Source organism: Aspergillus oryzae, chromosome 3, assembly GCF_000184455.2.
Source record: "Aspergillus oryzae RIB40 DNA, chromosome 3".
In the NCBI taxonomy this organism is placed as follows: Eukaryota; Fungi; Ascomycota; class Eurotiomycetes; order Eurotiales; family Aspergillaceae; genus Aspergillus; species Aspergillus oryzae.
In genome coordinates this window covers 1438668-1463137 of record NC_036437.1, presented here as the reverse complement: position 1 = coordinate 1463137, position 24470 = coordinate 1438668, and the positions used below count along the sequence as shown (strand labels likewise).

At 47.8% G+C, this 24470-nt stretch overlaps 11 protein-coding genes across 11 annotated transcripts; 6 read left to right on the top strand and 5 right to left on the bottom strand.

Moving 5' to 3' along the window:
- Positions 1–1895: 1895 nt before the first annotated feature.
- AO090023000553 (TauD/TfdA dioxygenase family protein) lies at positions 1896–3174 on the bottom strand (the record flags this gene model as incomplete). Its single annotated transcript, XM_001821036.1, has 4 exons — positions 1896–2056; positions 2113–2487; positions 2570–2893; positions 2952–3174. The coding sequence occupies 4 exons, from the start codon at positions 3172–3174 to the stop codon at positions 1896–1898; spliced, it is 1083 nt and encodes a 360-aa protein (XP_001821088.1).
- A 613-nt stretch (positions 3175–3787) lies between these two features.
- On the bottom strand, positions 3788–5204 carry AO090023000552 (uncharacterized protein; the record flags this gene model as incomplete). The annotated part of the gene is made up of 2 exons (XM_023235652.1): positions 3788–4779; positions 4880–5204. 2 exons carry the CDS (start codon positions 5202–5204, stop codon positions 3788–3790), a joined length of 1317 nt encoding a protein of 438 aa, XP_023090655.1.
- A 1224-nt stretch (positions 5205–6428) lies between these two features.
- AO090023000551 (uncharacterized protein) lies at positions 6429–7558 on the bottom strand (the record flags this gene model as incomplete). The annotated part of the gene is made up of 3 exons (XM_001821034.1): positions 6429–7094; positions 7156–7222; positions 7290–7558. The coding sequence occupies 3 exons, from the start codon at positions 7556–7558 to the stop codon at positions 6429–6431; spliced, it is 1002 nt and encodes a 333-aa protein (XP_001821086.1).
- Positions 7559–7868: 310 nt separating this feature from the next.
- AO090023000550 (uncharacterized protein) lies at positions 7869–8738 on the top strand (the record flags this gene model as incomplete). Its single annotated transcript, XM_023235651.1, has 4 exons — positions 7869–7892; positions 7944–8252; positions 8363–8411; positions 8458–8738. The coding sequence occupies 4 exons, from the start codon at positions 7869–7871 to the stop codon at positions 8736–8738; spliced, it is 663 nt and encodes a 220-aa protein (XP_023090654.1).
- Positions 8739–10373: 1635 nt separating this feature from the next.
- On the top strand, positions 10374–11506 carry AO090023000549 (uncharacterized protein; the record flags this gene model as incomplete). The annotated part of the gene is made up of 2 exons (XM_023235650.1): positions 10374–10674; positions 10716–11506. 2 exons carry the CDS (start codon positions 10374–10376, stop codon positions 11504–11506), a joined length of 1092 nt encoding a protein of 363 aa, XP_023090653.1.
- A 406-nt stretch (positions 11507–11912) lies between these two features.
- On the top strand, positions 11913–12432 carry AO090023000547 (uncharacterized protein; the record flags this gene model as incomplete). Its single annotated transcript, XM_023235649.1, has 2 exons — positions 11913–12283; positions 12369–12432. The coding sequence occupies 2 exons, from the start codon at positions 11913–11915 to the stop codon at positions 12430–12432; spliced, it is 435 nt and encodes a 144-aa protein (XP_023090652.1).
- A 56-nt stretch (positions 12433–12488) lies between these two features.
- On the bottom strand, positions 12489–13929 carry AO090023000546 (uncharacterized protein; the record flags this gene model as incomplete). Its single annotated transcript, XM_001821030.1, has 3 exons — positions 12489–12623; positions 12674–13381; positions 13447–13929. 3 exons carry the CDS (start codon positions 13927–13929, stop codon positions 12489–12491), a joined length of 1326 nt encoding a protein of 441 aa, XP_001821082.1.
- Positions 13930–17571: 3642 nt separating this feature from the next.
- On the top strand, positions 17572–18350 carry AO090023000545 (uncharacterized protein; the record flags this gene model as incomplete). Its single annotated transcript, XM_023235648.1, has 2 exons — positions 17572–18071; positions 18308–18350. The coding sequence occupies 2 exons, from the start codon at positions 17572–17574 to the stop codon at positions 18348–18350; spliced, it is 543 nt and encodes a 180-aa protein (XP_023090651.1).
- Positions 18351–19289: 939 nt separating this feature from the next.
- AO090023000543 (NAD(P)/FAD-dependent oxidoreductase) lies at positions 19290–20257 on the top strand (the record flags this gene model as incomplete). Its single annotated transcript, XM_001821028.3, has 2 exons — positions 19290–19644; positions 19710–20257. 2 exons carry the CDS (start codon positions 19290–19292, stop codon positions 20255–20257), a joined length of 903 nt encoding a protein of 300 aa, XP_001821080.3.
- A 1075-nt stretch (positions 20258–21332) lies between these two features.
- AO090023000542 (uncharacterized protein) lies at positions 21333–22245 on the top strand (the record flags this gene model as incomplete). The annotated part of the gene is made up of 2 exons (XM_001821027.3): positions 21333–21646; positions 21711–22245. The coding sequence occupies 2 exons, from the start codon at positions 21333–21335 to the stop codon at positions 22243–22245; spliced, it is 849 nt and encodes a 282-aa protein (XP_001821079.3).
- Positions 22246–22755: 510 nt separating this feature from the next.
- On the bottom strand, positions 22756–24199 carry AO090023000540 (dipeptidase; the record flags this gene model as incomplete). Its single annotated transcript, XM_023235647.1, has 3 exons — positions 22756–23663; positions 23723–23935; positions 23986–24199. 3 exons carry the CDS (start codon positions 24197–24199, stop codon positions 22756–22758), a joined length of 1335 nt encoding a protein of 444 aa, XP_023090650.1.
- Between the last annotated feature and the right edge of the window lie 271 nt (positions 24200–24470).

The following is a 24470-nucleotide window of genomic DNA, read 5'->3' as shown; positions in this document are numbered from 1 at the left end:
GATGAGCTAACACAGGTGATACAGGTGATACCTTCGTTGGTCGAATGCACCCTCCGGTGCAAATATCGATGAAAGCTTTTCCCTCCACGACCCATTCTCACGACGCAATTGACAACTCGATTTTGCGTAGTTTTACAGCGTCTGAGCCAACACCTCAGTTAAATAGTTAATGTCTTTGTACGCTTCATTGAGCTGGCTATGGGGACACATCCACTTGCAGTCCAACACGTCCACTGTTTCCCCGCCCACTAGACTCTGCATTGGGCCTCACCATGCCACCTTTGATGCATAAACATTGCAATTATAGAGAATAGCACAGAGCGTTAAGCATATGGAAGAGTGCAAGCACCATGATCCATTCACAAATCAGCGCTGATCTGAAAACGTTTCACTAACGAGCTGATGTATAGATGGACGGGTACGTCTTGCCACAATGCAAAGCCGACGAGACTTGTATCCTTCGTTCTGTTATCTAAACCCACCATTCCTCACCAAGCTGTATGAGAGTTCAGTTAGACAGACCTTATATCATGAGGAACTGAGTTAACCTCGAACAATGGGCTCAATCGCTGTCCAAAGCCCCTCGCTCTCATGATCCTGTAATCACAGAAAAGCCTTGGGTCCCGGTTCCCTCAAAGCCTCGTTATGTTCAAAGCCAATGGACCTTTAACAACGTGAGTCATAATGGTATCCCTCACCGTACCATGTATTGGGAAGCCAGAAATCCACAACAGGTCTATAGTTACTATCCCCGTTACTACATAGATGTCTGCGAACATGAGCTTGATTCTACCCTCGATAGCTATGGGTTTCGGTTGTATTTCTATAAAAAGTAAGCAAAAAATGCTCTTTTTAATTGTGAAGAAGTTAAACAGAACTCTTTGCCTTAAGATAGAACAGCCTATAGCGAGAATATAAATATACTAAGATACCTGACTATAGAATAATACGATAAAAGATAAACTTACCAATCATAGTATAGGAGCTCCTTGATTTTTTAATGTAAATTATATTACCCATTGTGTCCCAAAGGACTAAGTCTCTAGTAACCAGCCCTATGACTCTATTTATACCGTCTATATTAATATCTGATTACATCGGAGCCAAGACCTGAGTCCGTTATCACTTCCTAAGACAAAGGCAATGGAAACTTTGTAAGGGGCCGGCGGCCTATTAGAACAATTATAAAAACCTCCTTACTGTTTTAGATTTAAGGTCATATGCTGATAATAGTCTTGAAGAGCTTACGGAGTAAGCTTATTTATCCTATCTCCAAAAAATGGGCGAGTGGGTGGTCTCGTGGCCTGTGAAGCGAGATCAAACAGTACTATCGCTATATGCGCCCTTCGAGTATAGTAACTTTTATAGAGCTATATTTTTCGAAGGAGTGATAAAAAGGCGAAGCGTATGTCGCATGGGATATTTTATTGATTACTGAGATATAGGATGCGCCGGCACCTGCACGGGAGAACACTGAGGTGAGGATTTTGGGTTTTTTATCCTGATGATCGTGACCAGATTGGACTGATGTTTTCTATTGTAATTTCAAGGGTAGGAGCAGTATATGTGATCCCCTTCACTAAGCAGATAAAGATTGTCTCCTTGTGCTTGGTTGATTGCCTTTTTTAAGGTCGACTGATCCCCAGGGTAGTTTCTACTGTCCTAGCCAGGACACCAAATGTATCTTGACCAGAATTTTAATTTGTATTCCATAGAATAGACAAGAGACGGTGGAAAGGGTGGCATTTGAAGTTTCTTCAATGGACATGCAATCGGATGATGCCACCCAGTACTTTTATTGTGCGCTGGGAACGAGATTGGTGATTGTTCAGACACGATCCTACTATGTCACATTTATGAAGCTAAGCGATGCATGCACGTTTCAACCTTCCCGATTAAATACTATTAGCCGCAGCGAGAGCTTCACGCCGTGTCTTGCTGTTGGGGTCGAAGTACGGCGTCTCGCCAATTCCCACAGCGCGATGACCCGTACGAGCACCTAACCCAGCGAAATCAAAGATTGCGCTATGATAAACAGTGCGATTATCCCAGATAGCTGCAGAGAGTTAGATGCCCGTGATCACTGATGCAAGAAACATGTGCAGATCTTACCAATGTCATATGGATTCTGCCACCGATGTCTCAGTTGCGTATCATGCTCTTCAACAATCATCTGGAGAAACCAATCGTGTAGCCGCCGGCTTTCATCCGCAGTTACTTCGTTGATTTTCACAACATGGTTCCCAACGGCGAACAGACTCTTCCAACCGGTAACAGGGTTGGTACGAACCACCGGATGCACCGCGCTGAGCGATGTCCCGATGTTGTTCGGGGATCCACGGGGTTCCGAGTACAGCTTAAACCCCTTTTCCGCCGCGGTGACTGGGAGTCGAGTCTGGGCAAAGGTGGCAGTTAGGCCTTCGAGGAACTTCCGGTAGACGGGGGATATCTTGTCGTATATTTCGCAGGAGGAAGCCCAGATTGTATCTAGATGGGAAGCATTAGGACATCAAATCTCGATGGTCGGCACTCGTGATGGGGCTTCTGGAAGGCATGAAGGCATACATACCTCCGCCAGTCTCAGGTAGCTTGATGAGCTTTAGAATAGAGTAGTCAGCGGGGTTGGGCTCGTAGCTAGTATCGGTGTGCCAGCTGTTTCTGATATCGGCGGGTCGGTTCTTCCAAAGGTCCTCGGCAGGGTTGGCGGCTTTGTCAGTTGTGATGACGTTGAGCTCTGGATCTTTGTCGAGGTTGTAGTTCGTTAGAGGGTGGATGTGCAACTTCGAGGACTCGGGTTTGCCTGTTAGGACACCTAAACGTTGGGCGAGCTCCTTTTGAAGCTCATCGGTGAGATCGGTCTGCGCACGGAAAAACACCACTCCACGGCGAGAGACTAACAATAGGTATCAGTACTAGGATTGGGATATAACACATAAGGTTGATTTGCATACTGGTAACGGCTAAGTCGCGCAGAAGTTCGTCGCTGTTAGGAGCTTTCAACCAATCCACCACATGGGCATCAGGAAATTCAGTTCCAATTATTGGGGTGACATAGAATGACTTGAATTGATTTAAATGACCGCGCAGTTCCAAAGGCTCCCTAAGTAATGAACCTTCAGTGACTCCTTTTTTGTGGCCACTTGGTACTGGGGGAGCAGTCTCAGCGACGGTCATGATGAAGTACAGATTTTGAGTTGATATGGAAATAAACCTAGCTATTGGAATTGAAACTTCTTTTTCATCAGGGAAATTCCATACTCTTAAATTCAGCCCAAATTTATCTCGAAAATTTGGACCTCACCTAGTGCGTGACCGGATGTGCATATGGAGACAATATCTGGGCATCAAAGCATGGTGTATACGACCCAATGAAAGACACAAGCTGATCCCACCTACAGAATATACACGCACGATATGGCTGCTCGAGAATAACCAAATTATACCCTTGTTCGGCCGAACTCGGTAGGCGCCAGAACCAGGCAGCGAACAAATAACAAGTGTAGTTTGCGTAGTAATTTCATCCAGATGCTTTCTTACGCATTCATATGCTTCCAAGGCCCGGTACTCTTAGATATTCGAGATGACTACAGGGGAGTGTACCCGAATTAATCAAGGGTTTTGTATTCTGTTTATCTCAATGGTTGGCATGTATCGTACGGGCCTTCTCTACACCATACTAGCTAAATATATTCTGGGCTCACGGTCATCCGAAGGCATTCTGAAAAGCTTCCCCGTGGTCGCATTCCCATTTCATTTAAAATTCGACCAAGCAATGGCCAGTTTTTCTTCATGAGGACAAGGTCTCATACTTCATGGAACGCACCACCTGATCTAACTTTTGAGTAAACGCCCTCATCTCCTCCACGGTGTTGTAATGTACTAAGCTTGTCCGAAGGATGCCATAGTCAGGCAACCCGATAACATCATGAACAGTACGAGGAGACCAACAATCGCCCGTTATGATTCGGAAGTTTGATGTTTCATGAATGACCTCTGCAACCTTGTCAGACGCCAGTCCCTTCACCGAAAAGCTAATCAAAGAAACCCTCGCTTTCGCGTCCGCCGTCGCACATCCATAAACTGTATATAGATCAGAATTAGCCGTCAGATAGCCCAATATCTCTGCCGTAATCAGCTCTTCATGGGCAATGATAGCATCCCAACCCACATGGTCGACGAGGTGGGTGATGATGGGCGTCACAGCATGCTCCAGCTCGAGGCAGCTGTTGCCAAGTCCTAACCTTACATGCAGAGCTGTTGGGTCAAAAAAGTAGTGGTTCAGGCTGGTCAGATATCGCTTTTGAACCTTTCGTCGAGCATATATTTGTGCAATGTGAGGGCCAAAAACCTTGTACCAGCTAAACACATAAAAGTCTACGTCTAGATCCTTCACGTCGATCGGGCGATGTGGAGCCCAGGCCACGCCGTCAACACAGATCAGAGCCTCTGAAATTGTATGGACAAGTTTTGCAATCTCTTTGATGGGCTCGATAGTCCCGGTAATGTTGGACACATGTCCGCAGCAGACGAGTCTTGTCTTGGAGGATAGGAGGGGTCGCAGTGTGTCCAGGGAGAGCTTGGGATCTCTGTTGTTTCCTATGCCGCCCTCTGGAGCCCACCACTTGATGGAGATACCAAGGCTCTGTGCCAAAGCAACCCAGGCGGTATTGCCAGCTTCGTGACAAAGGACCGAAACTATAATTTCCGAGTCCGTGTTCAAGTTTGGTCGAAGGGAGTTGGTGAGTGTCCGTAGCATTCCTGTCGTAGAAGGGCCGAAGGCTTTATTCACCACAGGACAGAAGTTAGCAATAGCATTCAAAGTTTTTATCAATAGAGTCTTGGCTCTAGAAAAGATTGGCCAAGATAGGTCCACTTTTACCAATTTCATCCGGGTCCGCATTCATGAATGAAGCTAGCTTCGCATATTGTGCCGTCCGTTCCTTCACATCAACCATGCTTTTCGAGTCGAGCCCACGGAGGTTCATGTGGGGAGCAGACATAGTCCGAACGATACTGTGTGCTGAAGTGTTAGCGGCGTTGTATCTCTCTGTCATGACAGCAATCCGGCAGTACCTTTCGATTGCACCTTTATAAACCAGAGCACCTGATCCATTGTTTAAGCAAACGGCGCCTTTCTCAAGGCCTGGAAACTGCCTTCGAACAGCCTGCGTGTCGAGATGCAGGAGACTCTTGTTGACTGTCATGGTCTTGGGAGGGGTGGGGGGTTAAAAGTGAAACCAGAAGAAGAGACAACAATCAATATCTGGTTCGATGATGTCGAAGGGTATAAAGATCCTTTCGCGTGACAGTTTCCAGTCGGCCAATTCAGCCCTAGACGTTCTCAACTTCTGCATTGAGATTGGAGGGATAAGAGCATGACCCTGGGACATGATATTTAAGGTCAGCCATGCTCTTGAAAAACTTCATGATCCACTTTCAATATAACCTTCCTGGATCCAGGAGTCAAAACTGATTGAGCATCTCTTCTTTCAGACCATTTTCCTTGAGTACAAAGACATTTCACACCTTCGTCCACTGAAGTACATTCACCACTTCCATATCCCCTCACGAATGACGTTCTCACTGCCGTCGGTCCATACTGGGAAACGAATTCCTGGTGTGAGTTGAGCAACAATAAAGGCAGTTTTCGTTCTTCGACTAGCGGTTTTGGTGTCAGTGCTTCGCCGTGTTGCTTTGGACCTATCTCATTCCTTCAGTGGGAGAGGAGACCCACATACGCCTGAATTTATCCCAACAATCATGTATAAGTGGGTCTACGCGGGGTCAGCTAGCAACTGCATACTGAACTCGTGGCTGGCTGAGTTGAATTTCTGTTACGGTATGTTACTAAGGTACAGTATGGTACGAGCAGTCAGGAACCCCACGACTATATTCCTGGTCGTGAGGCAGTTGTACGCGGCCATGACTCTTCGGAGTCCCCGCGATGGAGCCCTGGTTTGAACTCACTAAGCCTTGGTCTACATGGGTTGCATGATGCTAAGGCTAAGATCGCAGGTTACCATTCCTTCCATCAAATCTGGCGATACTTTGGTGATTCGGTAGAACACCTCACCGGTCATGCTCTAGAAGGGATTTGCATGCACTATATTTGCGCATGGTTTGCTATTCATTTTGCATTTCGGTGATACTATCTTGACGAAAAAAATCCTTTTTCTCTTGTTCATTGGTCACATGGAAGTCCCTCCGGAGTCGACCTTGGCACAAAATCCAACAAGTTCTAACTTGATGCTACACTATGATTGATCTACAGAAACAGAATATCGACGGCTACTGACCCTATATCCTTACCCTTCATTCGACCGCACCTCCACTAATAATATATCTGAAGCTAAGCTAACTCAAGAAACAGAAGACTTTGATCAAACATTGAATCGAATGAGAAACACGTCTCAATCCTGGTACCAGGGCTAAACAGTTTGGGTCGTGGCACCAAGATACCCATTACGACCAGTCAGCATAGCCCCGTGCTGCTTAGCATCCAGGCTTGCCTCTCGGAAGAGAGCATATTTCTGATTATGCCACTCGACGCTGTTCATCTCCCTTCCATCATGCGAGGTGAACTTCGCATCGAACTCCGGGCGTAGGAAGTAGATGCAGGAGAACTTGTCGAGTCCTTCCGGGTTCGCTGGTGGTACAACACGGTGTAGGTTCGAAGCCAATGCACCGTTGGATAGAAACCGCAGTGAGTCTCCGACGTTGACAACTGCATGTCCGGGACGAGGTTTGATATAGTACCACTGCTCAGTCTGGGGTTCGAAGACTTGCAAGCCTTCATTTTTGGTGAACACAACAGTCAGGGTTCCCATATCGGTATGTGCCATGTTTCCAACCTTTTCGGTGCTGCTGCCCCACGGTAAGTAGTTGAGCATAGCCATGTTAGCTGATGAGGGAGCATCCTTGCGGTGGCAGTCCTTCAGGTCATCAGAAAGGTTGAGAGCTTTTGACAGGATAGAGAGAATACACTCGGTGTATCCGTGAACATCTCCCATCCAAGCCTCAATGAGTGGTAAGTTCTCCTCAAAGGCCCGAGGAAGCTCCAATGTGTCATTGCCCCAGATGCCGTTGTTATGGATCTGAAAGGATTCAAGTTAGATCATTCCATGGCGCTTAACCCGACATTCCCGACAATCATACCGAAAAGCTCTCATAGCCATCCTTCTTCTCTGCGAATGGTCCGACAGAGCAGCCAGCTCGCTTATAACTTTTATGAGATATGTCAGAGACTCCTCTGAAAGCAGTCGCAGGGAAGACTGGTAAACAAAACTTACCCTTGAAGTCTCGACGGTAGATGCTTTTCAGTGCTGTACTGCTCTTTCTCTTCCAGTGAAAGCTTGAAAACTGACCTCCCAACGGCGATGAGTTCATCGACCTGTGTCAAAGTCCCACACGTCGAGGGATCACGAAAGTCGAGATAAAAGAACCCCTTTTCTTTGCAGGCAGACACAAGATCATTTGCAGTGTCGGCATCCCCTTTCAGCAACCCGGCTAGTGAGATCGACTTAAGGTCCGCCTGTTGAGCGGCTTCGCAAGATGCCATAATGCGAGCCCTAGTCGGCGAGATGTAAAATCGACAAAAACTGAATATGATGTTGACCAAATGATGAGCTTTACGGAGGTAATTTCAGTCAGAGCTGGGCCATTTCCAGGTGCTTCAAGTGTTCGAATTTATGCACATTATTGAGTGGGGGCTTCTACCCAGCTTAATCTCTATGACTACGTCAATGATTCCCACCATGTAACAGTGATTCGAGGACTACACTTCGCACCTGTATTGTTAAACTGAGTCACGCATGCTTTTCATTGTACATCTGCAGTATGACTCTCTCAGTCAAATTTGCCATTCCGTAATGGCGGGCTGCACCAATCTATCTGTATGCACCGCAAGCTCTAGATCTATGCACAGAGGAGTGATACGTGCGTAGGCCATCAACATCGGAACTCCTGGTTGTGACATAAAAAGAGACCTGAAGCGCGAGGTCAGCTTCAGTGACCTGAAGCTCACATCGGTCACTCTCATGACAGCCCCAGCCTTCTTCGAAAGCACACTCCGTAAAGAAACCAAAATGCTCAACACAAAAGACTACAACGCCATGAGTCTCGCTCAGCCTACGAACTTCAAGGCAATGCTGAACTCCGGGCAATTTCTTTGGGGTACCGGCTGCCGGATTCCCCATCCAGAAGCCGCCCGAATCATTGCTGCCACGCCGTTTCATTTCTGTTTCTTGGATGCGGTACGTAAATTTCTGCTTCGGATGATCATCCTCAGTCGTAGCATGAAAATTGCCTATTGATGTGAGGAGTAACAGGAACATGCACCTCTCAACGCAACCCTGCTTGTCAGCCTTGTTCGGACAATTCAGTACCAGTCGAATGGTTGCATGGTACCTTTCGTGCGAATACCAAGATGCTCTCCGGAACTGTACAACTATGTCTTAGGGGCTGGAGCAGGGGGCGTCGTCATGCCTCACATTCAGAATGCCAAACAGGCCGAGGAACTCGTTCGCCTGTGTCGGTTTCCCCCAATGGGCGACCGCAGTTTTCCTCCTGCGGCCTTGATTGGCGAACAGCAGAATCGGACACCGATAGGGCAAAGCACATATGATGTATGGGACAGCCATGTAGCGGTATTCTGCCAGATCGAAGACCTTGAGGGGCTGGAAAATGTCGAGGAGATCTGCAAAGTCCCTGGGGGTCCGTGCCCTGTATTCCCTTACTAGCATCCCATGTCTGCATGATCGAAATGCTAATACAACTCATCTCTTTATAGTCGACGGTCTTTTCATTGGTACCGGGGATCTACGAATGTGCATGAAGCCGTCCCATGGATCTCTCGACGGTGACGAACCAGTATATCTTGCAGCCCTGAAAAAGATCCGCGATGCAGCCAAGGTGAACAATCTCCCAATTATGGGGTTCGGCATCTCTCCCGCTGCCCTCCAGCTTAGAATCGATATGGGCTGGAATGCGTTCATAATTCATGGGGACATTGATGCTATTTGCACATCGGCCACTGATTCCCTGCAAACGTATACCAATGCGGCGTATGGACGGAATGGCCACCAAGACGGAGGGAAAAACGGTGACTCATTGGTCAGTGGGACACGTTCCTTGGATGATGTGGCATGCAGGCTATCAAATGTAACTATGACAGCGAAGTCATCGATGCAACCGAGGTCTCATCAATCACCTTAGTCTGCACATTTTAGGAAATGGATCATCTGAGAGCTGGGCTAGATCGCACGGTAACTTGAGTGATGTAAATCTCGAAAATTAGGACAAACTTCTGGCATGAAATGGGGCCCAGTCGTTCTCCAGTATGGAAGGTTGCACATATGCATACTAAGGCCTCTATTACATTGATATATACCGCGGATTCCGGAGTGGGAGCTTCCAACCTGGATCACTTTTCACCCGTGCCCGGGGCTTGCATGTTCGCTCAGGCGCTATATTGTACATTTCCATATACTGTCCACCTTTCCAGAGGCCAAACGCAGCTTCATACATCCCTTTTACCGATTTCACCACTTGGCTTTGAACTCATTACCAGGAAAAAAAGGGGAGAAAAGATGGCCAGTCTTGAAAGTGATGTCAAGGCGCTCCTTGCTCGAGAGCTTGAGGTGCCCATTCACGAGGTACGGAAGTATTCTAAATATGAGACCCAAAATGAAGGGAGCAGGCTTGAGAGGTAACACCTTTGTAGGTGACCACAACTGCGGACTTAAAGAAGGATCTGACGGTGAATGATCTGGGAAAGTCTCAGATGATAAATGCAATTCGCGAGGTTCACCATCCGAGATATCCCACTTGTAGTCCGACTCTCTCACTAATGGTCTGTGTAGAGATTCGACGTATACATCGAGGAGGAAGATACCGATCAACTTAACACAAGTATGTCGAACATTAACTGGTATGAAAAGCCTACAGCTAACCGCCGACTCGCGTTTGCAACAGCTCACGATGTAATTAAGTATGTGGAAACCAAGCTGTGGTGGTATAGTCTGTAGGAAGATAAGAAATCTAGGTGTTCTCAATATACGAGATATACTCAAGGGCTAGGGATCCTGAGAGCAGTTCTCGCCAAACCACCCATTATTTCAAGTTACTTGAATGTCGCTTTTTAGATGTAGACAGACCTTTGTGACCCCATGAATTAAGAAAAAGAAATTGGCTTAAACTGTGCAAGCGCAAGAATGTTGAACGCCGTAGCCATGGTTGGTCTTCTACCGAGTCCTCCATGAAGAATATATTTATGGCTCGTCACTTCTGCCTTTCACACCACACACTTTACATCCTGTCGGTACCTTTCTAAACCCTCGTTTTCTACTTTCCCTGATCGTAGCCATCCCAAAGCCATGACAATTCAGGATAAACCAACATTCCCAGACGATGTCCTATTCAGGAGGCTAATTGATATTGCAATTGAAAGAGACAGCAAAACCATTGTCGACGATTATAGTACTGGAACGCAGTTCGGCTATCGTCAAATCCTCCACGGGATTGCGAAGCTTCAACAAACATTGCAAGGACTCCTGCATCTTTCTGAATCACGGAAGCCTGGTAGCGTCTACGTTGCTCTACTTGCCCCAAATGGATACGAATTTATTGTTGGAGTCATCGCCGTTCTGGCGGTTGGTGGAGTGGTCGTTCCAATGCGTGAGTTATGTAGTAGGACAGTAGTCTGCAACCGCTAACAGTTTCATTCACAGCGACCGGTGCACTGCCCGCCGAAGCAGCGTATATCATTCAACAGTGCAATGCGCAGGTCATGATCGTTAGCAGAGAGCTGACTGAGTCTGCGACGCAAATTCAACGAGAAGTCGAGATTCCATCCATCACGATTGAAGGCAACACCCATACCTCGAGTAATCTCCCTCCCGCTGGGTCCTACAGACTCGATAGCACACTTGCAGTATCCGAAGAGACTCCGAGTATTTTGTTCTTCACCTCGGGGACGACTGGTCCCCCAAAGGGTGTCCTCCATTCCCGGCGCACGATCAACAAGTATGCCCATATGGAGACAGAGCCAGCGACAAACGACGATATCTGCATAATTCCGAGAGGAGCATTCTGGTCGATTTATTTCACAAAGCTCTTCCAGATGCTTCTCGCTGGGGTGCGCGTTGAGATTCAGAACTTTGGACGCAATTACAATCTCATTTGGGAAAGGCTTCGTGAACAGGCGGGAACGAAGATTGTCTTGTCTCCTACCTTTTGGTACGGTATGATGCTGCACTATGAAAGTCATATTTCGAAGTTGCCGGAGCAGGTGATTCAAGACTACATTGACGGTGTGCGATATATTCGAGACGCGTGTGATACGGGCGCCATGCCTTCAAGTCGGGTCAAGCAGTTCTGGCAGGAAATGCGCGGTGGAAAGCCACTTAGGGTGCTGTATGGGTCTACGGAAACGCAGGAGATAGCTATGTGGGATGGGGCAATAGGGAGCGAAGAGGTAATACGCCACAATGAGAGATCAATATGGTAGCTGACATGGCTATCCGTGATACAGGCTGACTTGGGAACTCCCTTTCCACATGTGACTATGAAGTTGTCCGAGGGAGATCAAGGGGAGCTTCTTGTTAAGACTCCATCTATGTTCCTTGGGTATATCTCTCTTTCCATGCACCGATCTGTGAAACAAAGTGCTAATGTGATCGTTGGGAATATTACTAGGTACTTGAACTCTCCTGATGCTACGGCAAAGCGCCTGGACGCCGAAGGGTTCTTCAAAACGGGAGACCTAGCAACCCTAGAAAATGGTCGATTTATATTCAAAGGAAGAGCAAATATGGACTGTCTGTTTACCTGCTCCCGAATCGCCCTAATGAAGATCCTTGTCTAACTCCACCACGAGTATAGTGTTCAAATTCTTTACTTACAAGGTTCCTCGAATGGAGGTTGAAGCCAAGCTGACCGCACTGCCTTATGTGTCGGAGGGATATATCTTGCCAGTCCAAGATCCACAGTGCGATACCCGGACCGCTGCACTGGTACGATTCCATGATAGCTACGATAAGATCGACTTGGGGTCTCTGCGGAGAGATCTGGCCCACGACCTACCAGCTTACCAATTGCCTACCGTGCTGAGAAGTTTGAGGGAGGGTGAAACTGTGCCACGAACATGGTCTGATAAGACGGCCATGATGAAGGTTATCCAGATGTTCTTCCCACAAGACACCGAGGACAAGATTTGCGGAGATGCGACAGAAGTGATGGATGTTAGCGGTTTCATGAAAATGAAAACCACAAAGCTATGGGAATTGTCCGGAATCCGATAGCAGCTTGACGCGAAGTGTTGACAGATTATGCCATTCTTTACGATAGCCTAAAGATTACCATGTTGATAGCTTCAATGTTACACTGGAAATCTTGGTCACCATTGTTCATGCTTGTGAGCTCAGACATCACTAATCTACCCTTATCATGGCCTGAGATTTCCAACCCTAAGAAAACATGCGGATTCTCATCTAGATGGTTTTACAGGAGCCGTTGACCAGCTGGTTGATGGAATCCTTAATGACTCCTAGTGCCCGCTCAATTTCACTCTCAGTGATGACGAGAGGGGGAGCAATACGAATGACGCCTGTTCGGCTGGATTTGAGCTATATCGCCAGTTAGCATGAGCCTTCCACTGGAAGGTGGTTTTACTTACCAAAAGCCCCTTCGCCTTCATGACCTCGCACAGCTCTATGCCAGTGTGTCCATTGGTCTTATTTTGGTCAATGACAAAGGCGTTGAGCAACCCCCGGCCACGAACCGTCTCGATAACGGGGGTCTGAGCTTGAATAGCTCTCAGACCCGCTCTAAGAAGGTTTCCAAGATGCTCAGCCCGCTCGACCAAGTTTTCCTCCTCAACAACCTGGAGAGCCCGCATAGCAACTGCCGCGCCGAGCGGATTCCCACCGTAAGTCGACCCATGCGTGCCGGGCTCGACTGTGAGCATCACATCATCGTTGGCCAAGGCGCAGGAGACGGGGTACATGCCACCGGTCATGGTCTTTCCCAAGATGACCATGTCGGGCCAGATACCGCTCCAGTAATGACCGAGTAGCTTGCCCGTCCGTGCAATACCCGTCTGGATTTCGTCGCAGATCAACAGGACCTGGTGCTTGTCACAAAGAGCTCGAGCCTCTCGGAGGTAATCATCATCTGCAACTATCACACCCGCATCTCCTTGTATTGGCTCGATCACAAATGCAGCCAGGTTGAAGCCAGCTGCCGCGAACGCCTCCCGCAATGCCGCCTTATCGTTGTACGTGATCAATTTGTCGGTCCCCGGGATTGTGCAACTAATATTCGGCACTAAAGGGCCGTAGTTTTCACGCGACATGTTATCCGAGGCTAGGGAAATCGACGCGAGCTAAACAGGCGCCGTGTTAATTAGACACTGAGAAGCATTGCGAGTTCCGTCATGTTGGTACGTACTGTTCGTCCATGATGGTTACCCGCCGCACCTAGAACAATAGCCTGGTCCCGAGGCACACCCTTCACCTTGTAAGCCCATTTCCGTGCAACTTTAATGGCAGTCTCCGAGGCTTCCGCACCCGTGCTAGAGGGTAGGGCTCTGTCATAGCCAAATAGCTTGGTTACCATTTCGGCAAATTTGGGGTATACATCATTGTGAAAGGCACGAGAAGTAAGTGTCAGTCGGGAAGCCTGCTCCACCAGGGCAGCAACAAGCTTTGGGTGGCAATGTCCATGATTCAGGGCGGTTGAGGCCGAGTGGAAATCGAGATAGTGATTTCCCTCCGGGTCCCAGACAGAGGCTCCTTGGGCGCGGGCGAACACGATCGGAAGGGATTCGTAGTTCTTTGCTGAAAAGTTCTTTTCGGCAGCAAGGGCAGCCTCAGTTGTCATAGCACGATTTGAGGGCGTCATACTATCACAGGCATGCTCGTTCGATACCATTATGAGACTTTCAGGTGGAATATTCTGGTAAAAGACAAGAAATTCTTTGATTTTGGTAAATGTGAGTAAATCAGAGGAAGCAACGGGAATATAAAGCTCACGAGGAAGGAAACAATATAGTGACAGCTGGTAGTGATTGACACTTTTGAGGGGGTAGGCCGACCTGCATGATGAGTAGAAATGGATATGATAGCCTCATTTTCTTTTGCCCAGAATATGCACGGTGATAAATTTGCAGCTCTGGCACCCACAGTTGGTAATCAATCAAATGCATACCATGATCGGCTTACACCGGGAATCAGTGGTCATGCTCATGCAGGCACAAATGTTATGAGCAGCACAGAGCTATTATCATCGTCTAGTAGGAAACTAGGACTGATCGGGATGAAGTTCTACCGAACTACCTGAGTCCTGACAGAGGCTAAACAAAAATGGACAGCTTCGTGTACCTGAACTTCCTGTTCTGTTGCTGATATGGGCTAGTAAGCATAGTCAACGATGTGTACATTGGTCGTAGGTAGGGGTACCTAAACGCCGGAGAATATTCTCAATATACCGTAGATTAAACTCTATAGATTAATAGTGCACGGGAGGCCATCCTCCATGTGACTGTTTCCTGCACGTGGGTATATGTGATTGGACATATTGCCCAGCGGCCTGAGCACCTCCAATCAATACTGTTTTGTCTGTTACCACGTACGTACAATAACTTACTATTCTAAAGCCTTACAGGACAAAACGGTGAAACGGTGAAACCTAGTAAGTTTGACATGATCTATAAAATACTAATCCCTATAGTGATAATCAATAAGAGACTGTCAATAGTTCCAAAGATGTATACTAAAAGCTTTACCAATATTATTAATAAACCTACTTAGACATTGTATATATAGTAGATAAATCAATACATTATTCTTATTATAATTCTGAGCCCTTGCACGCAGCACCTCCAGCAAGGGGAGCAACTGCCAGGGATCGGTAAACTAGTTCCTGCCTTACAGTCATGCCTTGCAGTCATGCCTTGTTTTGGATAAGATCTCCGCTACGACCGTTGGAATAACGGAGTTCACGTGGCTCAATCATATTTTAGATAAACCGCCTGGTGCGACCGTAATCATGAATCTCATAACACCCTGCCTGACGATATTTCTACCATCATAAACGGCTGCCAACCGCCACCGGTATTCCTGAGATATCAACAATGTATCCCGAAAGGCAGGGATTCCGGGGGGCTGCATCATGGAAATCCTCACAGTCACGATGGAACAAAGCTATATATCGGAGCCACAGCACATCACCTGATGAAGCGGAGAATGAAGACCCGGAAAGAGTCCCATTTTTACAAGCATCAGATCGGTCCCTGCAAAATGATGCCGACAGGAGGTCTCACCACGGTCCAGTTCCAAGTGTATTTGCGGTTACTATAACCGCCTGTATGGTTATGCTAATACTGGACATCACGTCCGCCGTTCCAACTGCGCCTCGAATGGTGATTTTTGAGGACATTATCTGTCGTAACCACTACGCAGCATGGTGGGATATTTCGAAGCTAGGGGACTGCAAAGTAAAAGCCGTTCAGGGCGAGCTGGCTTTGATAAATGGATGGAAGGAAACATTTGAAAAGATTCCTGGTATACCGTGCCCCCTCTATATGAATCGTCAGCTCACATTTTCTGACCATGGGAATTCTCATTCAGCCTTGTTGGTGTCGATCCCTTATGGAGCCTTAGCCGATCGTATTGGACGTAAGAAGGTTTTGATCCTTGCCCTGACCGGATGTCTGCTTTGTGATACGTGGGTGGCAATAGTCTGTGTGTTCTAAATTAACCCTTCTCCTCGGCTACTCAAGAATGTCCTTTAACAGATTCAAGGTCTTTTCCCACGGGTCTTCCCGCTTCGCGCAGTATGGATGTCTGGTCTATGGCAGCTGGTTGGAGGAGGTGGCGCCTTGGTCATTTCCATGTGTTATACACTCATAGGTGACGTGTGTTCTCCCGAGAAGCGGTATGTACCATGGGCACTCCCTTTTCTTTTCCAAATTGACTAGCTGACACGAGCTCGAGCATAGCACCACTGCCTTCTCTCAATTATATGCTGCTGTGCTCATCTCGGAGTTGATATCTATTCCACTTGGTTCTTCTCTCATCTCACTCGATCCGTGGATACCAGTCCTGGGATCTTTGGGTTTCTTGGCCCTGGCAATTCTTTTCGCACTGCTATTTGCGCCCAACTTCGTCCACTCTGCTCCAAAGCCACGAGATTTTGAAAGCGATATCCAGACCCAGGGCCCGAATTCCGTGCATTCGGGAAAGATCCGTGATCGGTTAAGTTACACTTGGGCCAGAGTAGGTGACAATTGCCAATGGATAACTAGGGACGTCTGCTTGATGCTTGGTGCCTTCTTCAGCTGCCAGTTGAGCCGACAGGTTTCCGGAATACTTCTTCAGTACAGTTCCTTTAAGTTCAATTGGGGATATGCAAAGGTGGTGGACCTTTTGCCATGGTAATTAGTTTAGTGCTATGCAAGAGCTAACAATGCAATGTAGGCCTCGTATCTCATTTCTCTTCGTTCCGGGATAAACCTGGTGGTCCTAGCTACACTCATACCAGCTCTCAAACGACTGTTTACCAAAATATGGAGGAGTCGCCAAGCACAATCCGACAAATACATTACCTTGATCAGTGGCTTGTGTCTAGCTCTTGGGTCGTTTATTATCTTCCTCGCTGCTTCTCCTGGCGTTCTGATCCTGGGCCAGATTTTCTCATCTATCGGATTTGCCTTCGCGGTTACTGCCCACAGCCTCCTGACTGCTATGGTCGATCCGCGCCATTTAGGCCTTGCGAATACCGGAGTGACGGTTACGAATTCTGTTGGCCACATGGCTGGAGGGCCACTCCTGGCGAGCATATTTCAGTGGGGGTTACAGATGGGGGGGTTCTGGGTTGGAACCCCCTTTCTATTCACCGCGGTTCTCCTCTCGATTGCTACTCTAGCAGTATCTATTTCAAACGCTCCATGATGTACCGCTGGGTGCCAAGGCTCCCTGGAGACTACGACTAGCAACATAAAACACAATCCCTAGACCATTTTCCGTCGCGTATATAGATCCATGGAATAGTGTTTCAAATATGCACAGATATTTCAACGAGTTAAGAAATTGAAAGCAGTCAACCAATATTCTTTGAAATATGACATGAAAGCAACCAAAGATATAATTTGTTGGTGATTTACAGTTATTAGCCTCCAAATCGTAACAGAACATTGGTGGAGCCTACGGGTAAGGATGTCGGGTGCCTGCAAAGATTACTCGTACCATCTAACAGCGAAAGGTTGATACTCACTCCACTTTCATTGACACCGTCCATCTCGAGATAGAAAGAATACCCGACCGTCAATCGTATGTGTCTTCCGATGCCCATGGGTCGTTTTCACCCCCACTTAATAACTAATGCATGCGCGGGGAACCAAAGAATTGAGGTCGCATTCCCCCTAGTAGTGACCAGGATATAAAAGCATTCGCTTTGCGCCTCCCCAAAGAATAACCAACAACCAGAATTGCGATTACAGCAACCCTCATATCCAAGTCAAACCTACCAAAAAGAAAAAAAACCAATAAATAAATAAACAAAAACAGAGAAAGAATGGGCCAAATAACCCTCTACTACTCCCCAGGAGCCTGTTCCTTAGCGCCCCACATCCTCCTCCAAGAAAGCGGGCTTGAATTCTCCATCCATAAAGAGAAAACGGGCCAATTCACACCAGCCCTCTACGCTTTGAACCCTAAAGGCAAAATCCCCGTCCTTGCCCTCGACAACAACGAAATCATAACCGAGAACCCAGCGATCATGAACGCGATCTCAACTCTCGTGCCTGAGAAAGGCCTATTCGGAAAGACGCCTTGGGACACTGTCCGGGTGCATGAATGGTTGACGTGGCTCTCGGGTACCCTGCACGGGCAGGGCTTCGGGTTGTTGTTTCGATTCCGCCGGTACACAGATGATGAGGGGCAGTTTGAGGGGCTGAAGAAGCGGGGGATGGCCATCGTGACGGATTGTTTTCAGATTATTGAGCAGAAGTTGACTCAAGCCGGTCCTGGTGGTTTTGCTGTGGGGGGTGTATTTACGGCGGTTGATGCTTATTTGTTTGTTTTTCATCGTTGGGCCTTGGGATGTGATATTGACATGCCGGCTCTGTATCCCCGGTATACGGCTTTATATGAAGCCGTGGGAGGTATGGAGGCGACGAAGAAGGCCTTGGCTGCTGAGGGGCTTTAAGTTGTTCAAACTTTGCACTTAGTCTGAGACTATTTTTTACCAAAGTTTTGGTGGTGTCAAGGAAACAGAAATTGTTAACATCGTGACTTGGTATCATTTGTAGTCACACATGGTCGCCGTTCAATCCAAACTGTAGGCATTACTAGTAGTGGCTCGACTTCATTGGAGACAAACAAACCTACTACGAAGCCATGAGATGTTACTGAGAAGGAATGGCGGTCAGGCACCATGGGAGGCCGCTGAAGATCCTGGAACAGGGTAGGGTTGTATCCTCTCCGAATGGCTGGCTGACACTAGCGCCCCGTTCGCACAACTTTCAGCTCTACGCTAATCCCATCCATATGTTGTGGGGTGCTTGGAGTATTGTAGCTTCTGGTTTCTGCGGCATTTCAACAGAAACCGCCACGCGATCGATATGACCCCAAGCAAAACAAGGGTATATAAACTAGCCAAAGTCCCGGCAAGTTATTGCAGAAAGTTGACACCTTTCGTGATATATATACCATACCGTCTCTTGATTCTCTGCAAGATTTGACACACCTCATCATTGCCTACGGCAGAATCAATGGATATCCCTGATAGATGTACGGTGTTGGTGGTAGGCGGCGGACCGGGGGGTTCGTATGCCGCTTCGGTGCTTGCTAGAGAAGGCATTGATACGGTTCTTCTGGAGGCAGACAATTTTCCGAGGTGAGCTTTCAGCTCGATATTATTAGACTCAAAAATCCTCTGTTTCGTACAGCGGCTGACTGTAAAGCCAGATACCACATCGGAGAGAGCCTACTGCGGACTACCGGGTCTTTTCTCGAGTTTGTCGATGCTTATGGTAAATTCGAAAGTCATGGGTTTAGACAAAAGGTTAGATCAGTTCCACTGCCCTAAAGGCGATTGAGAGACGGACAACTAACACTGGGTGAACAAAGAACGGTGCTGCATTTAAATTCAACAGCAAGCCAGCCGCATGTAAGACGAGGATTCCTACGTTTCAATTGTCCCAGGCCTCGCTGACTGAACAAATAGACTCAAACTTTCTTCAACATGGTCAACACGCATGGAACGTGGACCGATCGCAATGCGATGACCTCATGTTTAAACATGCCCGAGAATGTGGCGCGAGGACCTTCGACGGGGTCAAGGTCCAATCTGTTAAATTTTCGCAGACATTCTGTCTGGATGAGAAGGAGAGTGGCGAGCAAGCCCATCTTGGAAAGCCAGTCTCTGCTTCCTGGGTTCGCAAAGACAAGACCACCGGCAGCATTAAGTTTCAATACCTGGTGGATGCCTCCGGGCGAGCAGGCCTGATCAGTACTAAATACATGAAAAATCGTAAGTTCAATGAAGGACTGAAAAATGTTGCTTCTTGGGGTTACTTTGAGGGGTTTGAAATGTACGGAGTCGGCACTGTTGCTGAAGGTTGTCCCTATTTTGCAAGCTTTCCAGGTATGTCCAAACATTGCCCTTGCCGTAGCACTTAGCGGAGGAGAAAGCCTAACCACAATTTATAGATGGATCGGGCTGGGTATGGTTCATCCCCCTAGGGGAGAATAAAGTCTCCGTGGGAGTCGTCATGGAACAAAAAAGCGCCACTGCTAAGAAGAAGCTGATGGAGTCCCCTTCTTCTCGCGAATGGCTTTTGACGCAAGCCAAGGAGGCGCCTGGGATAGGCGATCTTCTTGCAAAGGCCACTCTTGTGTCCGACGTGAAGAGTGCTTCCGACTGGTCCTACACTGCATCCACCTATGCAACTACGAATATCCGGATCGTTGGAGATGCTGGGTGTTTTATTGACCCACTCTTTTCATCGGGGATTCACCTTGCGCTCACTGGGGCTTTCTCGGCCGCAGCAACTATCTGCTCCTCAATTAGGGGCGACTGCTCTGAGAAGAGTGCGGCGGACTGGCATTCGAAGAGAATCCAAGAGGCGTACGCAAGGTTTTTGCTCGTGGTCGCGAGCACATATGGGCAGATCACCGGAAAAGAAGCAGCGATTCTCAATGACGAGGGCGAGAGCGACTTCGACAGTGCTTTCGAATTGATCCGTCCTAGTAAGTAGTAACCATTTCTGTTCTTCAAGGAGAGAGTTCCCTTGTCTAACCTGCCATGCGTGACAGTTATCCAGGGGTCTGCGGAAGAATCTACGGGAAAGGCTGGGCCAGAGGATGCAACCGAGGCGGTTTCCTTTTGCATGAGAGTTATACGAAAGGCGCAGAATCGATTGGAAGACATCAGCATTGGCGATAAAATTATCAGGGCTGCTATGCAGCCAGATACTGGATCGATAGGCGGTAGCGATATTGATGGGATGGTGATCCACGCTGAACGCGGTGCTTTGGGTCTTGTAAAGATGTGAGGAACTGAACTCCATCGCTGGCTTTCAGTAGGCCATGTTGAATATCAATTATTGGAATACCTGAGAATTGCAATCAATCCAAAGTTCCGTGATACGAAGCGATCGGCTTCCAACACACGCTAATTGGGCCATATGCGCGCAATTTCCGCTCCTCCCATGCTGAACCCACCTAGGCAAGAATCTGGTAGAAAATTCAGGTCTATGTGGGGCTGTCATTTATCCCGGGGAAGCCTTACTTTTTTTGTGCTTTTCCCGATGCTGAGGAAGAGGATTCGTGTGCAAAGGGAAGAAGATTCATGATTTACGCCGACTCAGTGGAAATAGCAGCACCAAGTTTATATTTGATACCGATACAGTATAGTGAAGCAAGCGAAGAGAAAAAAGGTGATAATACCAGCTCAAGCCGTTGCCTTCTTCGAAATTCCTGGCCTATGACTAGGATTCTGATCACAAAATGTGGAGCCAGGTCGCGACTCGTTGGTATGTTCGTTTTATCTTTGAGCTTCACTATCCTATTCGTTCGATCAACCTTTTCAGACAGTGGAGCCTTTCCAAATTTGCATTCACTTTCAATAGATCTTTTGTTTTATTTCTTATTTTATATTTTTGGTAAGCGGGAGTAGAGTCTCCATAACCAATAACTACATAATCTTCCTCCCTCCGCTATCTTCAACCGTCCCGCAAAACGAGGAATATCAAGTCAGAATTTTGCTATTCACAATATTAACCTTGGAGTATGCCTTCGAAAGTTGTTCATCTTCCCTGCTCCCATGGTTCTATGGGCTCGGAAAAGACCAATATTCCTGTCGCCGAGAGCCCTCGAGACGTTCAAACCACGTTGACCTTCAGTAAACAAAACGAAGACTGTTCTGCTCCGCCTCCCATGTACATTGGGAAACCACAAAGCTACAATAGACCAACCACGACTCTTCCTGCAACGATCCATGATATTAGCGGCCATGAACTCGAATATACACTTGATAGCCATGGATTTCAATTCTATTCCCATGAAAGCAAAGTGAAGGACTTTCTTGACGAGGAGAGGGTTAGAGCAGAGTACTACCCAGAGACAGAGCAGCTGCTCCACGACGTGTAAGTAAACCAAAACCTTTTGAACCTAGGAATAAACATAAAAAATAAAAACCAAGCTGAGTAGTACGGGTGCCACTCGGTTCTGCGTCTTTGACCACACCGTCCGTCAAGCCTCACAAGACTGGACGACCGAGAGAGATGCCCGTGGTCCTGTCCAACGTGTCCACATCGACTCATCTTACGCCGGAGCCGAGGCTAGAGTCCGCTACCATTTTCCCGATGAAGCAACAGAGCTTCTCAAGCACCGCTACCAGATGATCAGCGTCTGGCGTCCGATCAAGACCATTTTGAAAGACCCACTGGCCGTCGCAGATGCGCACTCCACGCCGGAATCGGATCTTTTCCCTGTCAAGATTCATTTCCCTGACCGAGAAGTGGAGGGGTGGGCCGTGAAAGCTGATCCACAACTCAAGTGGTACTATCGCTACAAACAACCTCCGGATATGGTCACTTTGATCAAACTTTTCGATTCGAAGCTTGACGGTAGGGCGCGCCGGGTGCCCCATACTGCTTTTGTGAATCCCGCGACAGAGCATGAGGCACCTAGGGAGAGTATCGAACTGAGAGCACTCATCTTTCATCCTGATGATCCTAATTAACTTTTGCGTCACAAGGTGGGATCGCGCTTTTCGTTGTGGGGGTTTGTGCGGATTGTGCGGATGTGGTTGCCGGTTATAATGTTCTCTGTGACGCATCTCTGGAAAATGGGACTGTGGTCCCTTGGCCATCCCTATGCCCCTGAAATGTACGTAGTGAGAAAGGAATGCAGTAAGATTACATGTTCTGCAGAAGCCGCCAACTGGTCCTAGCTCAGCCCCAGTAAGCCAGGACGACATCGGCCTACTTTAGAAGTGTTATCCTGAGACCTCAGTGAAGCTTTTTTGAGGATGATTGAATTCTAGATTCTTTGAATAGATCTTACAGTTACCCTTGAAAGCGAGTTAGTAAATGGACATACAGATATTCTTATTAGCTCTACTACCCCGACTTTGTATGACGGCAGATTCTACAGTAGAAGATCCGACATGATGAGAACAAGGAAAACGCAGTAAAGGGGCATTTGCGTGTCTAAAATGCGTTATCAAGGATCCTTCATCGTATCTTCCTTCTCAGTCTTCCATAGGCACAGCACCCTCAGCCTGCATCTCTAGAGCAACCCGGTCCACCTCTCTCCAAACCCGCAGGACATTAGCCCCCGCCACCTTGGCAGCATCCTCATCGTTGAGACCGCGCCGCAAAAGCTCGGCAATCAGACCTGGGAACTTCGACACATCCTCTAAGCCCCGTGCCGTAGTTGGCATTCCGTCAAAGTCACTGCCCAATCCGACATGGTCTATTCCGGCGACGTCCACGATATGCATAATATGGTCCACAACCCGCTCCAGAGTCGCGTGTTCATCATCTATATCAGGCAGTCTATCATCGTGATCAGATGCTGTGCAGGAGATAAAATCGGGTGCAAAGTTAACCATCACCACCGAGTGTCTCTCTTTTACTAAAGTCAAAATATCATCAGGGACATTGCGAGGATGCGCGCATAGCGCCTGTGCTGAGCTGTGGCTGAAGATGACCGGTGATCGACTGCCAGACCAGTCATCCTTACCAGCGCCTAGTACATCGCGCATTGTATCCTCGCTCACATGAGCTAGATCAATAATCATGCCTATGCGGTTCATTTCATAGACTAGGTCCTTCCCTAGCGGACTCACACCGTGCCAGAGAGGATCCGACTTTCTAGTGCTACCACCTGGCCCCCTGACAGTCGCTGCATCTGCGTAGATGTTGTGGCAGTTGTGCGTGAGAGTTGCGTATGAGACTCCCAATTCGTAGAACATGCGTAAATGGGCAAAAGAATTTCCAATAGAATGGAGACCTTCGATCCCGAGAGGCGAGATGATTTTCCCTTCTCGAAATGCTTGTAGAGCGGTAGTGCTGTTAGGGGGACTAGAAAAGATGTCTGGGTAAGCTCGTTGAACCCGCAGCATTAGATCGATTTGCTCGATAGTCATTCGGGGATCTGTGTCATTGAGGTCAATTACGGATATCTATGGAGCAAAAAATGCACATATAACGTACCAGGCGCGTCCTGGCGGTTCAAAGGGTCGATCCAATTCTTCGGACAAGGCACAAAAACACTCCAAAACGTGCCCCCGACAAGCCCCTGCTTCAAACGGGGTAGGTCCGTGTCACCCTCTAGAGTGCCGTCAGCAAATGGCTTAGTGAAGTTGGATCCGTAGATGTGATTCTTGTAGTGTTTCCGAATATTGATAGGTAAGTCATTGTGGCCATCTGTCAGGTGTGTCAGCGACTATAGTGCCCGTGTCAATGGGGCTACATACCGATCAGAGGGGTCTGGGCTAAGATGTTCTCCACTCGTTCCTCGATACTGACCAAGCGAACATGGCAGCTGTGTGACCAGAACAACCAGCCCCCGGCCAAGAGAAAGCAGATGGCCAGCGCCCAGTGACGGAGAAATGACCGAAAGCCCCTTGGGCCCGGATGGCAAGTTGAGCCTCCCGTATACGAGGGTTGGGTTTCTAATTTTTCATCCATCGCGGGGGTATGTCAAGGGAGAAGTTATGGAGGTCAAAGGTTCGGACATCTAATTGTTCTTATGAACCCCAAGAATTCACTGATGTCAACAAAGAAAACAGAATCAGGACATATACCAGTCACTTATAGGCTGCGTCAAGCGTTAGCGTTAGAGAATATACCCAGCTCCAATACCCATCTTGATAGTATCCACCAGCTTCTTGCTGATCAGCCATAATGCTCTCAGGCTATATGTGAACTTGGAACATTACAGTTGGTCCTGGAAAAGATG